Below are 17,323 nucleotides of genomic sequence, written 5' to 3' on the forward strand. Positions count from 1 at the left end.
AACACGGTGACATACAAATCCAACTCTTTACTCATTTTAGTGCTTACTGTTTTAAAGGTATAGTAAACAAAGCAATAAGTTTTATAATTCTTTTATGCCTACTTCAAACCCCACACGCATCTGTTTTACATTAAGTCAGCCTAGAAAAACTTTTTTCTAAGTTTATGTATTCTAAGACAGAAAGATTTTAGAAATGTTCATATGGTATATGGAACAGCACTGGTGACCCTTGTAAATGGCAAGGCATTACATTGGTTAGGGGCATTTAACAATTGCCCAAATACTCTGGTTTTATTAAATGCAAATATTGTAGACCTGGGTAAATGCATCTAAAATATATGAAGACTCAATTTCTGTTAAGACCAGATTTTATATGTTTCTATTCTGATATATATACTTATGATTTCATACATTAAAGTCGGCTTCCAAATAATTTTGGGCACCCTCAGAGCTAAGACTTACATTATCAAGTAAGCAGTTATTATTTCCCAGTGTTCTGAGGTAGGGTTCCTAAACCTAGGAATTTTGGGTAGTAATCCCATAACACATCTTATGAATATGTTATCTAATAATACAAGTAACATAATGCTTTTATCTCCTTACTTGTATCCTCTCTAACTTATTCTTTACCAGGAAGCAGAGCACCATCAGAGGTTTTGGCAGGCCATGAAGGTTTTGACCAGGTCTTTCACACCAATCTTCAAAGGTTCCTCATATTTGCTAGAATATAGGAACAGTGAGCTCTAAAAGGCAAATCATTGCTGGATCATAAACTCTGATGGGTCTGACAGAGAAAGCAATAATAGACCAGATGTAATAAGGTCTCTGTGGCCTCAAAAAGGCTGACAACTGCTATCACATGGAAAAATCACATTTGTTGTGCTGGTACCATTATGGGCAATTCACTGCATATAAGATCTCAAAAAACAACCACTGTTTAAAAATACATGGATTACCAAGCAATTCATTCCCCTTTGGTAAATTAGGGAGTCACACACAAACCCTGGATAAAGAGATACTTTCCACTGTGACAGGAAAGATGGTCACATTCCTTCTTCACACTGATCTCTCACTGACTTTTCTAAAGAGCACCACTAATCAACAAACCTGAACGAACAGTTTCCATAGACATAATGAAATAATAACTATATTCTGAAATAGGCCATAAAGCTGAAAACCCTTGAGGGGCTGCACAACACAATGTTTTGTCTTTAAAAATACACGTTTGTGTAGACACAACCTACACTCACTTCTCAACTAGTCCAGATGAAGAGAATAGGTCCAAAAAGAAAATTTTCTTTAAAATCTCCAGGATATTTAAAATTCTACATAGTTTATAAATGATGAAAGGTGCCACGTACATTCACAATATCCTTGTCTTCATGACATAGATCATCTTCTTGTGTAGGCTATTAAAATTCAATATATACTTCTTTTTTTCCTATCCGATTCATCTCCCTTAGAACAGAGGTAACACAATAGAAAAATGGTACTTGCTGGAATCACTTTCTGATCGAAATTATTTGTCCATTTCTGGATAACTGAGCACAAGAATCCCAGTTTTGAACGACAAAAACAGGTGCAAAAATGGTTAAGTCTAGGCCGTAATTTCACCTATTATTTCCTGCACATAAAAAGGCAAGCAACAATTAAAAGGAAGTAATAGAAATTAAGCTCTGAATATTAAAACAAATAGGCCAACTGGTTTTCCTTCAGGCATATAAGTTCAAGGCAGTGGAAGAAATTAACTGGGGGAACACTAAAACATAAGTTAATCACATGGTAAGTAGAAAAAAAATGCTTAATTGATCTTGCCACTCATCCTGCTTCCTTCCATCCTGTACAATATACACATAAAAAAAGACTTAAAGACCAGTATCACGTTTAGTATGTTGTTGTTCATTTAGCTATTGTTATAAAAACGATGGTTTGTTCCCTTTCGCCCCCATTCTTCAGGAATCAGTTAATATGCCAAATCGCAGAAACAACAATTACAGCTGCAACTGGTAAGTCAAAGAGATCTTTAAAACAAAAAATAAAGGGTATGCAAAAATGACAATGTGTGTGCTCTAACTTACAGAAAAATGCATGAAAATATTTTTGGTGCTATACTATTTCTGGCAACTGCAGAACAGTCACATTCCTCTGCTCGTGTGCATCATACAGAATAAAGAAGTACAAAAGATCATAGCACAGAAAGGGTTGCACTAGAGCTGTTCTCATTCAAGTAATCTTCCCTGTTTTACCAATGTGGGGATAAAGAAAGAGACAGGGAATTAAATAATTTTTGAATCATTATTAAAAGAAATGGCACTTTCAGACCACATATTTTCCCTAGAGAAACTACATGATGCAGCAGACACACTGATCAAAATGCTGTATTTTCAAAACACAACAGAATGATAGCCACAGTTTGATGTGCATTCCATTCACTTTGAGAGGAGTTGGAAAATCTAAACCTATTCAGTTAAACCAGATTCTTTCTGTAACATTCACAATCCTCTAGAAAAAAGCGTTACACAGTTTAAAACCCAAATGCCCCTTAAAGAACACACTAATCACTGGCCACTCCATAGACTGTGGTAATTAAGCGAATCAAGATCTTCCCCCGGAGTTTTGGAATCAGCTCCTTACTTAGCTGCTACATTGTCAACAGCTGGCATGAATTACTGGGAACATTTGGCTAACTGGATAATAAGGAGGACAGCCTGTGGTTGGTCCAAATTTTACTTCACTGATCTGTTTCAATATATATTAAAAAAATCTCATTAGAGCCTGCTTTTATTTTTCCTTAAAGGAGTAACAACCCCACAAATATTGGGTTTTCAATTATTTTCCCTTGTTATGCTGTAACTGTATAACTCTCAGATGTTGCATGGGCCAGTGTAACCAAAGCTCCAGTTCTATACAATTTAATAATGCTTTTTTGCAACACTGATTCATCCTTATACATATCACATCTCAGTTGCTGTGGCAAAGGCTTGCTACTCTGAATGTATTTTTCTACTTGGTAGCAATTCATAAGCACAGATCACAGTAACAAAACACCCAAACTCTGATCACATCTATCTTACTGAAGAGAAAATATTCGTGAGACCAAGCTTTCCTCAAGCTCCAGCTTTATTACAAGGTAAAGTCAAATTAGATTATTACAGACCCATGCAACCAAATGCCACCCAGTGTGACTTTATTACATTACTGCTTTGTGCCCATGCTGTTATCAGATTATCTCCAGCAAATCCACATAAAAACCCAGTTGTAGTGGAGTAACATGCTCAAAAATGGTTTTGTGCATGGGTTTCTAGTGGGTCCAGCTTTCAGATGCATCTTTACCACAGGAAGCTGTGGGGAGTGGGTACATTTACTAGGTGGTCCTTCTCCTTTTCCTTTCAGCAGGTAACAGGGAATCTAAAGAGCACATTTCAGATTACAGTCCCTGGAGAACTTCTCAAAGCAAGAACAAGTCTGATATAAAGCAATTACCGTATTATTGCCAGGCATTAACAAAATCCCCAAGTATTCAGGTAAATTCTGCATGCATGTTACACCACCAGGGCACTCAGTTACAGCTGTCCTTGAAAAATACTGGATTATCCACTGCTTTTCCTTCCAAAAACAAACATTTAAAGTGCTGGCATTTTTCTCCTCTTTGATAAAACAGTACTGTAACTTTTGAGGTAGCAGAGGATTAGTCCGATGTAATATCATGGCTAAAGCTGAAATCAAACAAAAAAGCTAAACCAATTTTATTTTTTTTTAATCTTTGTTGAGACTATTCTCAGACACCTCATGAATTCTAACAAGCACTGTGCTAGCATCAACATCTGGTAGCTTAGTGGGATGGTAACTCACACTTCTGCTGTAAGCTACCAGATGTTGCTGAAGGGCTTTTTAATTTAGATGGGCCGGTTCCATAAATTTAGGTAATGTATTTCAGTAATTCTCATTTGTATGATGTACTTGATTGAGATAACAAGGAACACAGAGCAGTATGAGAATGCCCACATCATGACTGTTACAGAGAGGGCCATCACTTGTACATCATTCCCTCACAGAGAAAGCAATCTACGAGAAGGTCAAGCTAGCAGGATAAATGTGGCTACTTCCTGGATTTCAATCATGCCAGTCATAAGTAAATCACCTTTTGAAAGGTAGTTAATCCTTGCTGTAGAGACTAGAATTTATTATCACACAATTGTGGCAGGTAAAAATTATAAACAGCTTTTAGATTCTTCCAATCTCATATACCCACACACTGCTGCAGTGATTTCCAGCAGAATCTGCACTATGAAAATACACAATAATGTATAATGTTGGGGCAAAAGGAGAGAAAAGAGAAGAAAAAAGTACATTTTTTAAGTAATGTGCTTTATAACTTAAAAAACACAGAAGAAAACACTGCTACTGGGTAGCTTTTTCAAAAAGTAAGCTCTTACCTAGAAGAGCTGGTGAATGAAAAATTATACATAGAATAGATAATTTAATACTTTAAGATTCAGAAACTTCCTTCTGATCCACACAGACACTGACTCTAAGCTCAAGGCTTACTCAGCAGAGCAATGCAATGAGCAGCTTTGTTGCTTTGAAAATCATTGACAACAAATGCCCAATTACAAGGTTGAAAACTGCCATTACGTTCCTTAAAGATTACACAATAGAAGAGAAAAATGGATACAAAAATAATTTTGCTATAATGCTGCTCACAAGAAAAAGTGGGCACCAGCAGCAGCAAAGACTCACATGAGAGAACCTGAATGCCCCTCCAGCTCCCTACCTTATCATAGGCAACCCTGACCTCAACAAGGTCCAACTGGTAAGAGGGAAACAAGCGGAAAACTGTCAGCAATGTTTTGTGAGGAAACACAACGGAGGATTTCTATAGGATCCTAACAACAGTCTAAAAGAAAAGCAAGAAGGCAGCATCTTAAGAAAAGAATGAAGGTGGTGTTCGTTGAAGGAGATAAAATGACACAAAAGCAGGAAATGCTGTCCTTCCCTTATCCTGCGGACTTAATGAAAGGTCAAGTATAGCCATCAATCAAGATAAGGAAGTGGCAACCAAAGAAATGACCTTCTCTGAGGGGAAACAAGCATGTATCAGATAGCACTTTTACTCTGATGCAGTTCTCTGTGTGAGAGAAAACACGGTTTCATGCCAGTGTTAATAAAACAAAAGTGAAAATTAAGCACTTGAGATGCAAAAAAGACAAGCAAAAGTCTATTAAGTCAAAGGCTAGCAGCCCAGGAAAAGCTTGCTTCCAAAATTTTTGAGGAGCGCAGCAGATTTTTATTCCTCCTGCAGCTGGGCATCTGGCTTAGGAGACAGCTCCTGGGGGAAGCCACCCTCACTAGTTTGTTACTGATAAGCTCCAGGCTCATTACATGCACTTTGAATTTCTGGTTTAAAGCTTGTTGCTTTTCTGAATGGGAATAATCCATTTTTAGTTATGCTTGACCTCACACTTACAAAATTAACTTACAGTATTCCCCTGAGAGTTATGCTTACGCTGTCATTTTTGGGGATGAAAAATCAGATTGTGTGGACTTGCATCGATAGTAGATAAAGATCAAATATCCCTCAAAATCAAATGTAAGTATAAATAGTTCTTGGAACCAAGCTTTATGTGACTGACTATCTTTTGCTGGCATTTCTCAGCTGATATAATTTCTGTATCTTGGGCTAGTTTTTAACCATGGAATTGTTTCAAAATCACTCTTTGGGAAAGAACAACAAGTTTACCAGCTCTCGAGGTAGAAAGGCCTCCTCCTGACGAGCCACAATCAGGCAGACAGTCTCTCCTTGCTTTGTGCTCCTTAGCATAGCTACGAGCTCTTCCTGGGTCCTGCCGGTGATGTCCCGTCCATTCACCTACCAGCCACAAAGGAACAGAGGATGTCTCATCTCTGAGTGTGACTGCCTTTTAGCAGGTTTATTAGGTTCCTCTCAACTAACACAGGTGTCACTCAGTGACTGAGAGCAAAGAAGAATCAGCAGCAGCTCCCATACTGTCTCCCCCTCTGGCCCTGCACAAATTACTTAACCTTTCTCCTTCTCATTTTCACCATCTGTTAAAGCAGCTCTGTAGTACTTACCCACCTTGCAGGGGGTTTGTGAGGCTTAATTAGTTTGTAAAGCACTTTGAAGATGAAAAGTGCAGAAACAAGACCTTAGTATTAAAACTGTTTACCTTAAGAGCTTTTTGAGGTTAGTAAGTAGAAATAAGATAATAAGATTGTAAGTCACAAGATATCTGAAAATTTCCAACAGACCAATTTGAGCAAAATTGCCTTAAAATGAGCACTTTACCAGCTTGATATTAACTGGAGATTTTTGGATGTGGCTGAAGAGGCAACACATGTTTTGGTCCTAAAGCAATACATTTATCTGCTTTAAAAACCAAGATTTTATCAGGTTCCCATTGTTCAAACACCCCATGGACCCTTGTGAAAAGAACGATTTTTCCACCTCATACTGTATAACACTTGTTGACAAACAAGTGGCATAGAAGCTGTGAGAGTGACTTTTTTTTTAACCAAGGGCAAGAATTGTGGCTCCATACATCAATAATATGTATGAGGAAATAAAAGATTTATGACAAAGCTAGCGATCAATTTTAAGCAATGCAAACACAATGGTTTATCCTAACCTCCAGGATTCTGTCTCCTGACTGCAAACGACCATCTTTTACTGCTGCACCTTTTGGTAAAATATTCTTCACAAAGATTGGACCAGGACCATGTACTGAAGAGTCTCTGGTAACCACCGTGAAACCAAGTCCTTCTGGACCTAGAATGTCAGACAAAGAAATCACAACATAAATTTCAACACCTTAACGATGATCGTTAAAAGTAAGCGATGTCAGCAAGATATCCCAGAGAGTCATTCAGGTTAACTCTTACAAAAAGAAAGCAAACAAAAAGCTGTAAACACAAGCCAGTTTTCTGCATGGTCTAGAGATGAAGTCTTTGATGTCAAAATACACACCCAAACCCTCTTCCAACAGCTACAGATGGAAATACTTGGGTGAGCACATAATAATAAAAGACAAGAAAGAACTCTCTTTTTAAAGCCTTTACCTTTTCTTTAGGTCATTTCAATATTAGTCTTCACTTTAACGTTAATCATTTTTCATGGAATCAGAGCAATTGGAGTTGTTTATTTATGAGCATAAATATAATTCAGCAGGTTTTACTGAAATTTGCTAAATGGGGAAAATATCGCATGACTTGAACGCAAAACTTGATGATGTGCTGTTCAGAAAGGACAAAGTCGTATTTCTAAGCTTCCATTAGTGAAGTTGTTTCCTGCTTGGAAATAAACAACCTCAAGTATTAACAGATATGTTATAACAAATAATTAGGCAGTAAAGTAAATATTAGCAAGTATTACTTATAAGCCACTGAAATCACCGGGAATAGCAGGGTCCATGAAAATCTTTTTATATTGAGTGCTATTACTACCCATGTGATAGTTTTCAAAGATATCATCACAACAGTATCACATTGCTATAATTTCTAAAAATAGAAATGTTACAAAATCAAAAGCATTAGATCTAGAACGGGGAAATTCTTAACACAAAGCTGAAGAGTTCAGAAGTAAAAATGAGTGATTTAAGTAAAGAAACAACAAAAATTAAGAAATGAGAGCTTGATTACATTCCTAATGTGTTATGAGAATAAAGTTACAGAGTCCAAAAGGGCCACTTCTAGGATCAAATTTAACTCTCAGCCAAATCAGAGAAAGAAATCAAATAGAAAATACAAATGCTAATTGGAAATTGCTTAACCACGTTTTACACCATGTTCCTAAAGCTGTTATTCCATTCAAAGATAGATAGCTGCCTGGTGCAGCAGTTAAAGATATACACACAAATTTGGCCTCCTGGCAGCTGAATAAATATGATAGAGAAAAAAAAAAGATTTGCAGAAAATAAAAAAGGGAAAGACAGGTAAATCTGTGGTCAAGCTCTTGGAAAATATGAAACAGAGTAGAGTAGATTTTTAAACATATCTTTAAAAGAATGTCATAACTGTTACGAACAATTAGCAGGCTGAATAAAATAATTAAGGTTACAAGCAAATAGTTCAAATTTTTATTCTATACTTATGAAAAGACTCAACTATCTCTTAAAAATCACTTGTTGCTAATGGAATTGCTTCCACAGTCAGTAACCTTTTGAAAGTTTTGGAAGTTTTAAATGGTAAATAACATGCTTATATTTTCAATGTCACTCATTAAAAGTTAAAGCATCACTATAGAGAACATGATACCGAATTAATCATACCATCTGCAAAGACTTACCTTTTTTCAGGTCTATCTTTATTTTCTTTGCGTTTCTCTTATTGCCAAAGCCCATAAGTGGAGACAGTGAGGGAGAAGAAGGCTTTCTACCCAGACGTGGGAGGTTGGGGCTCTTAGCTTGTTGCAGTGTTCCCTGTACACCTGACTCCAAGCTTGCTCCAGAAATATTAATTGTTTTCACAGCAGGTTTTGGATGAAGAGGAGGTGGAATTTTTGTTTTTTCTTCATTATTCAGCATACAAAGAGGAGCAATAGCAGACTTCTCATACTGATCTCGGTTATATGGAGGAAGGACTTCCAAGATGACACTTGGAAATTTCATTGCCTGACGGAAGATGTCCTGAGCCCTTTAAAAGAAAGGTATGAAAATTCATATGACAAACTAGAAAATTTTGGCAAAATTTGAAGTTGTTTACAGATAAGATGAAAATTTATCTTATGTTCACATCTACAGCATCCCTTTTTTAGAAAAGTACACATGAAATAAGATTTCAAAACTACAGCACTTCCTTACATTTCAAGTAGGAGCAGCATATCTGCTGGAATTCCTAAGCTGCTAGGAAAACATATCAGTCAGAATAAACTAACATTTCTTCAAGTAGAGCATCAGAAAGGGAAGTTCTGATGGCAAAAGCTCATCAAAAGACCGCTGAAGTTACAGCTTGCTGCTTTTTTCAAGTGCTTGCTTGTTATGCATTTTCTTGTTGGCATAGAGGCACACCAAGCACTCATCACCAATTGTTCTGGTGAATACATCTACTCTAAGCAAGCTCAACTCTCAATTTTTTCCAAATCCAGTCTAATTGCTCCTCAGATTCCTTTGTAATCCCTAATGCAACTTCTGGCTGATTCCACAGCAACAAAATAGGGTGGGAGTATGCGATATATTAGAAAGAAAACTGGTGATCAAAACGATGCAATTATTTGTGTTTCTACATAAATGGATAAATAAATAGGTCAATATCACCCACATCTTTCAAGCAGTAACTTTTTGCTAAGTGGATATGCAGACTTCACATAATCAATGTTTTTATAGATGTGCTCAAATGCAACACCAGAAACTGTGTTAGAGCATTTAATGGAGCTACTCTCCTTGATAGTGATAGGGCAATGGAGAACGGTTTTAAACTAAAAGACAAAGATTTAGGCCAGACATTAAGAAGAAATTCTTTACTCAGAGGGTAGTGAGGTACTTGAACAAGTTGCCCTGAGAAGCTGTGGATGCCTCAACCCTGGTAATGTTCAAGGCCAGGCTGGATGGGGCCCTGAACAACCTGATCTAGTGGGTGACATCCCTGTCCAAGCCTGTGGGGCTGGAACAAGACGATCTTTAAGGTCCCTCCTGACCCAAACCGTTCTATGATTCTGTGATACCCTGGTAATGTCACTGTGCTCAGTTCCCATGCATTGTAAGACAATTAAGACAAGCTGACCCAAAAAAACTGTTCATAAAGCCTTCCCTGGATTTTGAATAACCTGTAGATTTGGTCAATCAAGCTATTTTACAAACCTGGATTCTAAAGGAACAAAGGAGACTTCCCTGTTCTTTGTCATCAAATGACACAGAAGCAAAGACACACTCAGTGACTCTGAGAAATCAAGCAGGAAAAGAACCACTTTATTTACATTTCATGTCTATTTATAGAATTCCAACAGTGATCATGGATTGGACAGTGAGGATAACACCATCCCATAGGTCCCATCAACAGTCCATCAATTCTCTTTTCTTCCAAAGAGGAATGCAAAACATTCATTGTTTACAAGATCAGAGTGTGAGAAACTGCAAGAAATTATCTGTCAACAATCAGAAGGCTGAACACAAGGGCAACACTTATGTTTTCCTCTCCTACCTTCTGTTGAAGTGGACTGATTTTCTTCCATGCTGTAGAAGACCATTTGAGCACAAACAGAAGAAGTAGCTTAAGCATGTTTTGACAATGAAAAACAAAACTTCTGCTTAGCTGCACTGGAGCAAGAGAGGAAGTAATGGCTACATTAAATTTTAAATAAATCATGGAGTCCTAAGAACATTGTACTTATCTCCTACCCTTCTGTGGTGTGTTTGTCAGTCTGAGTATTTTACTGAAGTATTGGCTTTGGATTTGCATTCAAGTTATATAACAGGAATCAATGTTGAAAGTACTTCTGAAAGAATTTTTGTTTTTTTTACATTGACACAGGAAGGAAGGCACTGCAAATATAAACACACCTACTGCTTTCCCCGAAGAACAGAGCTGCACAGTACATCCACCTTGCAGCTGTAGGTGGTGGAAGGGAGAGGCTGTTTTGAGAGGGTTTTCCGTAGCACGAAGACATTAAAGTCAAGAGTCAGTCCCAATGGATACTGCTGTGGAAAAGAACCATCCTTGCCACACTGAGTGTACGAGCATCAAGAGTCAGAATAGCAACGTTCATTGACAGCTGATGCTGCCAGAGACAAACCTCGAACTTGGAAAAGAAAGGCAGCAGGGAGAATGCTGTAGGAAGGCATTCTTTTAGCATGGCCCTCAAGGGTTCTGTTTCAGAGCTGTAACAGACTGTGCCCCAGTGTGTCTGCAGAGGTTACATGTTATCTGTTCCACCTACAGCCTGTCCAAGCTCTCAAAGACAGACCTTACCCTGACAGAAACCATGGCACACTTCCAGCGTAAAGGATGTAAAATTTTAACTGTGTTTCTTTCACACCCCATCTTCATCATTGCAAGTAGCCACTTGGTCATATGTTACAAGGTAATTTAATAACTCTGTTGCAAAAGATTAATATTCAAAATATATGCAAAAGAAAACATAAGATCTCCTTCAAACAAAAATTAGTGGAAATCACTCAAGACATCCTATGGGAAAGTCTAAATGCAGTCTTCAGGGGCAAAATAACTGGCTGCACTTCAAAGGGAAAATATAATGAATGGAGAAATTTAGATTTCTTGAGACCCCAAGTGCATACTTTAAAGAAATAAGGGAGCCAGTTAAAAGAGGTGCTAGAAACTCTGCAGTACAACAAAATGTAATTGAATAGATTAGCAGCAAATGAAAAAGCAGACCAACAGTCCCAATATACAGCTATCATAAACATGGGAATACAAAAAGTAGGCTGCTGCTCCAGAAGAAGCAATGGTCAGGAGCAGTACTAGAAGGTCTCTGCTGAAATCAGAAAGTGTAAGAGTCTAAGTGTTAAAACAGCTTTTACAAGGGTTATGAAGAAATGCCAATAAATTTTCCTCTCAAAGGAGAATCTGACTGCTATTTCTGGGTCAACAGTCATTGGAACAATACTTTGTTGTATCTTTTACAATTAGTGGATTTCTGTAACCTGGACATCTGTCAGGTTAGTACGGTTATGTCATGCAAGAAGTAAAAGAATGTTCATGGAGAACAGTTTCAACCTGGAAAGAGTCAGTCTTCAGCCATTCTCCAGAGCCAGGGAAGAGAGATGATGTAGAAAGGTATTTTGGAAAACAATTCAGCAGAACAATGCAAGACTTGGGAATAGGCTAGAGCTCATCTAAAATGTTCATCCCAGTTCCCAAACTGACATTGAGCCCTCAATACCCATATTCTTTCTCCTCAGATCCAATGCCACTGCAACTACACTACGTGGTTTTGCAACATAAGGAAATTTAGCCTAACAAAATTAGGCTCTGCTCTGCATCACCTTTAAGTCACTTTTCTCTCTCCCAATGACAGAGTCTAACAAGACTGTAACTCTTATAGTTAATAGTTCTTCCAACTGCCAAAGCTTCACACAAGCTTTTAGAAAGTAAGCATCCTGCATGTCACATTTTGAAGGAAGGCCTGACAGAGAACTAGAAAATTTCCTGAAGTATTTCAAACTGCCCCAAAATCTAGTAACTTTACAGAAAAACATGCAGAGTCCTCCACTCCACAAAAACCTCATGGGCTGAAAGCCTTTGGAGATCTAGTCACATTCAGAAGAAAACACAAAGGAGACAACACATTGTAAAGAAAGGATCACATATGATTTTGAAAAAAGAAGTTTTGGTTCAAGTAAAACTTATTTGCAAAATTTCATTACAAAACTGCACAGTGGGGCAATGAACATTTTAATAAGATACGAAAAATTATGTTCTGCTAAAATTGCTATCTTATTTAGGAATTTCCATGGATGGAAGAGAATGGCACGCACTATAACACAGTAGAATGCTTTTACCACCAAATACGCAGAGAGCTGTAACTGAAAAGCTATAAGGAGGGAAAAAAACACGGTCTCAGAAACAAGAATACCTATGCTACAGAACTACACTGGATTAATGAAAACTTATTTTGCAAATATTTATTCCTAACTGTGAAATTATGTATTTGATTTTAGTCTAGAAGCCTTGAGCATTTGGCTTACTGTTTAGAAAGTTAAGCCTCGACTCCCTTGACATCTCCATAGGTTTTTGTTATATTATAAACAATCAATCAGTTGTCTAAACATATGGATTAAAAGCAGAAACAAATTGCTATTTAATTACTACAGCAAATATCTGTGAAATTTGAGAGGCTATTCTTTTGTGCAACAATGCCACATTAATTCATAGATGATCAAAACAACCTGTTAGTTAAAAATATTTGAGATAGATAATAAATGTCAACAGACTTTTAATAAAAGTCATAAGAAGTGAGACTTTCCATTTAGCTCAAGTAATCATAGTTTGACAGTAGAAGTATTTTTTAAAAAATTAATGCTCAAAAAGCTGCAGCACAATAAAAAAATCTTATTTAATTTGCAAAAGAACATTAAACACCACGCTGTGATGTTGACTCATTCTGAAAGTCTTATGAAGAAAATATTACAAAGAGAATATAGAAAAAGTAACAGCAGAAAGGGAAGATAGCAATTACAGAACCTAATGCTATTAAATTAAGTAAGCACAGTAAATTCACTAAAACTCCTCAATTTTCACCTTATTTGGAGGTTTCAGAAAGAAAATAATGAAGTTTCTGTCACATATCAATTTTCTAGGCATTTTTTCTAAAGTAAGTATTAATCCCTTTAAAAAACACTTAAACACAGCACTGTATAAAATTTTGGCTAGTTAAACGTATTATTAAAGCAGCACTTACTGTGCAAAGGTTTTATCTGCAAGGTCCACATGGTTTATTTTCACAATGCATTCATTTTCATGGAAAAGACCATCACGCCTAGATCTGCTGTTTTCTTCAATGCCGCGGATGAAGAGTCCCAGCATCCTAAAAGGCAAAACATGGGTGAAAAACATCCTTATTGTGCTGATATGGATTTATAGCAACTAAAGCTAGATATTAATCTCTACTGTGTATGAAATTATAGAAAGACTGCCTCTCTATCTATGAAATGCTTAACCTAGAGAAGGGTTTCAGCTGACTTATTAACGAAAAAGGAGGGGATTCCAAAAAATACCATGAAAAATTGCTGCACACTAATGCTTTACTACTTGCTAGAACTTGGGGACCATTAAGTCCCTGTAGGTCATACTTGGAGAAACAGAGGAAAATACCTAGATCCCTCTCTAGTTAAAAATGTCAATCTAGCTTATGCAATGTTTTTCTTCCACTGCTTCAAAGAAAAGCACAAACAGATTAAAAGTAATCTTCTGCCTTGACTATAATAAAATATACAAGAGTTAGAATGAGACAAAAAGTAACTGACTTTTCTACTTCTGAAAGCATCTCTGAAACTTTACAGTTGCCAAAGCCCCTTGCTTTGATACAAGACAGCAATACTACTCATCCATGTGGCAGCACAGCAGCACCAACACCTAAGCTGTCTGTTAACAAGGTAAGTGCAAGTGAAAACAGAGGTGCAGCACAGAATAATGCAATAAGTGAGCCAGTGTGGGTGGTGCAAAATTCCAGTGTCAATAACTCTGCTGGGAGTGCTAGGCTAGTCCGGACCTACCTGGAACACCTCTGTATTGCAAACTATAATTCAACATAGCTATATTCAATGATACCACTACAGTGTCCAAAAAGTCCTGACAACTGTGAGCTTGTGAAGAACTTTTATAATCAATCTTTGTCCACTAAATTTCCATACCACTTCAGCATCAAAGATGGTCATCAAAGATGACCTTTAGAGATCATTTTCTACTGGTTATACTCCATAAAATATTAATGTGCAATTTTCAACGTGCCAGCACTCCAATCACAAAACAGAAGTCCTGTATTTTTGTCTCAGATTTATGACTGCCCCTCATATCTAAGTCCATTCAACAGATTCACAGTATGCCATTAACTATTTGAAGTGATACTACATTCACTGAGCATTTGATTTTAGATTTACTAAGAACATTAAAAAAATTGTACTTCTGTCCTATCAACTACTAAGTGAAAAATTATTTCCTACTGAATGTTAGTTCTTTGAAAAAAGTGATTTAATAGCATAAAGATTCTCTTGTAATGAGTGTTATCCTTCCCTAAAAAATTAAAAAGGGCAATGGTGGTGAGGGGCGACAGTCCTTTTGATGCTATCCAACTAGTGGCAATCAAAACTCTTAACCCTAAGAACTAATTAAACACAGCTATGTTAAAATGCAAACCAGTAAAAGTACAGAAATAAGTGAAATTACAAATTAAGTTGGTTGCTCACTAATCCTATGTGCTTAGATACTGCATTGATACAATGCAATATGATTGCTTATTTGTCTGAAACTTGTGTGTTCTGTACTGCCCACATGGCTTGAGTTACATAGACTGAGGCAGCTTGAATTCATTCCTCCACTACTTTTTTCCACTGCCTAAATTTTAGCATTTTAATGCACTATTAAATTTTAATTTCCTGTTTTGAATGATATTTAAGTGCAAAAAAAAGGGGGAAAATAATTTCTATTACTTTTGTAGTTCCTGTATAAGCCAAGATTTTGTAAATTAATATGATGTTTTAATGACCTGTAGAAAAACTTTTGCCTGCAGCAGCACCAGGCTAAAGCCAGCATTATCTTATTAGAAGCTAACTTTATGATTGAAATACCAGACCCAGTTAGTCATGACCAGCACGTCCTCATAAATTCTATCATGTCACCAAAAGAAATAAAAGATGTTTTCCTGTACTTTCTCTTGTTATGATCAGTTAAAATTTATACACTAGTCTCAGGCTAGATTAAAAAAGAGAGTCAAGCCATTTAAGTCAGTCCAGTGCTTCAACTTTAAAGGTATCAGTACAGTTCTGCCAAGGGTCACTAAAATGGAAAAACAGCTACCTAAATAACCAATAGTCCATCTGTCAAAGACCCCTCTACTTCAGCAGATCCCCAAAAGCATTTATAAATAAGGACATATTAACATGAATACAATGTAGACCAAGGAACATTTCTTCTTGCAGGTCTTTAAAAGCTGCACTCAACAGTAATACTTGAGTACAAAGCTGCATTTCAGTCACAACAATTACTGATTTTAATAGCTTGTAATTTCATCAAAATTGTTTTACTGAAAGACTTTGAAATACAGTGTATGCACTACAACCTTTATGGCACGCCTGTATCAGAGAGCTCCGGCCTGCAGTTCAGAATGGGTAACAAAGTGGCTCTCACAAGACAAACAGGCAGCCCACAAACCAAGGACACAGCTCGGATCTCTGACAGTTGCCATCGAAGACCAACCTTTTTCTTGAGATAGCGATGCCGTTTTTACAGGCAGCAGATGGACATCTATTTTCCCTTTTGGTAAATAAAACGACCTGAATTAATCTGTGTCCACTTACAAATTCAGATTTTGCCAAGAAAACAGATACCTTTGAAGGTAATTCAATCCTTCACTTTCTCTGTCCTACATGAAAGCTGACAAGTAAAGAAACATTTAAGAATTAGACAATTTTTACTTTTGCAATAATTGGCTTTGTGTAACAGGCAGCCATTTTACTATAAAGTAGTGTCATTTACGGCTCTGGCAATTTCCCATCTCTTATTCACGGCTGCCAGTGTCAAATTAACTCTCTGGCTAAGCCTCTGTATGTCAAATTTCAGCTTAGATTTTTTTTTTTTTTAACACATCCAAGTTACATAGCTTGGAAAACAGCTATAATGAAAATGCTGACGCAGTCTTAACTACAGCACATCAATATGAGCACGCTGCTATAATAGGCTTTTGTGATCTCGACGGACTTCGTTAAATCATTTATAATTAAAGTAATTGTATTGTGACAAATAAAGGTTCATGGTATAGAGCACATTTTATGAATGCTATGCAATCAAATCTGAAAGATGACTTGAAAAATATGAGGTATGAGCAGGCAAGCAATTCTTTTGACTCTTTTTGTCTGGTATGTCACTAAGGGAGAGCCTATGCAGAGATATTCAATTAGGAAAAACAAAACAACAAACACAAACAAACAAGCCCATAACAGCACAACAAAACCAACCCAACATCACACAAAACTACTGAGTCCAGTTTACCACTCAGAGAATAAAACCAGAGACAATTAAAAGGGCATATATGAACCAAGATGTTAGCATTGACTGAAAGTGACTGGACATGGCACTTTGTGCCACGGTCTAGTTGACAAGATGGAGATTGGTCAAAAGTTGGACTCAAGTATCTTTGAGGTATTTTCCAATCTAAATTATTCTGTGGTTGCCTTATACAGAATTTGGACTAGTAAGTATTTTGGTGATGGAAGACAGCGTCATAGACGAATTTTTGTTTTCCTTTTGGTAAACAGTAGGTATTTTAAGACAAGCACAACTGAAATCCTTTCATTAATATACTTCTTGAGCAATGCAGAAAATATCTTACCTTCCACTCAAGGATGAAAAAAAGGGCACTACATGTATTCCCAAGGGTCCACCTTCCCCAGAAATCTCCACTGTTTTTGTCATTTCACTAAGAAAGAGCACAGGGACACACATCTCATAAGCTTATTCAGAGAATTCTCCATATGAAAAACAAATTCCTGATTGATCAGATAGCAGAAAAAGTAGAAAAAAAAATTTGACTCAGAGCTCACTAATATAAGAAAATAAAATTAAAGCAGCCATGAAATTATTTAATTGTTTTAGATTAGCATTTGTGTTTTTTAAAAAGGAAAGAAATCAAATACTAGAC

At 36.8% G+C, this 17,323-nt stretch overlaps 1 protein-coding gene across 6 annotated transcripts in view; it reads right to left on the reverse strand.

The window, feature by feature from the left end:
- Positions 1-17,323, reverse strand: part of PARD3B (par-3 family cell polarity regulator beta) — a 398,273-nt gene that overhangs the window by 202,463 nt on the left and 178,487 nt on the right. For all 6 annotated transcript variants that reach the window (XM_088167895.1, XM_014880259.2, XM_088167897.1 and 3 more), the window contains 5 exons: positions 17,015-17,101; positions 13,370-13,495; positions 8,303-8,649; positions 6,648-6,787; positions 5,741-5,869 (listed from right to left, as the gene is read on the reverse strand). In XM_088167895.1, coding sequence (XP_088024021.1) covers positions 5,741-5,869; positions 6,648-6,787; positions 8,303-8,649; positions 13,370-13,495; positions 17,015-17,101 — 829 coding nt within the window. The remainder of the gene's footprint in view (positions 1-5,740; positions 5,870-6,647; positions 6,788-8,302; positions 8,650-13,369; positions 13,496-17,014; positions 17,102-17,323) is intronic.

This window comes from Sturnus vulgaris, chromosome 7 (assembly GCF_052056855.1).
Source record: "Sturnus vulgaris isolate bStuVul1 chromosome 7, bStuVul1.hap1, whole genome shotgun sequence".
Taxonomy (NCBI): Eukaryota; Metazoa; Chordata; class Aves; order Passeriformes; family Sturnidae; genus Sturnus; species Sturnus vulgaris.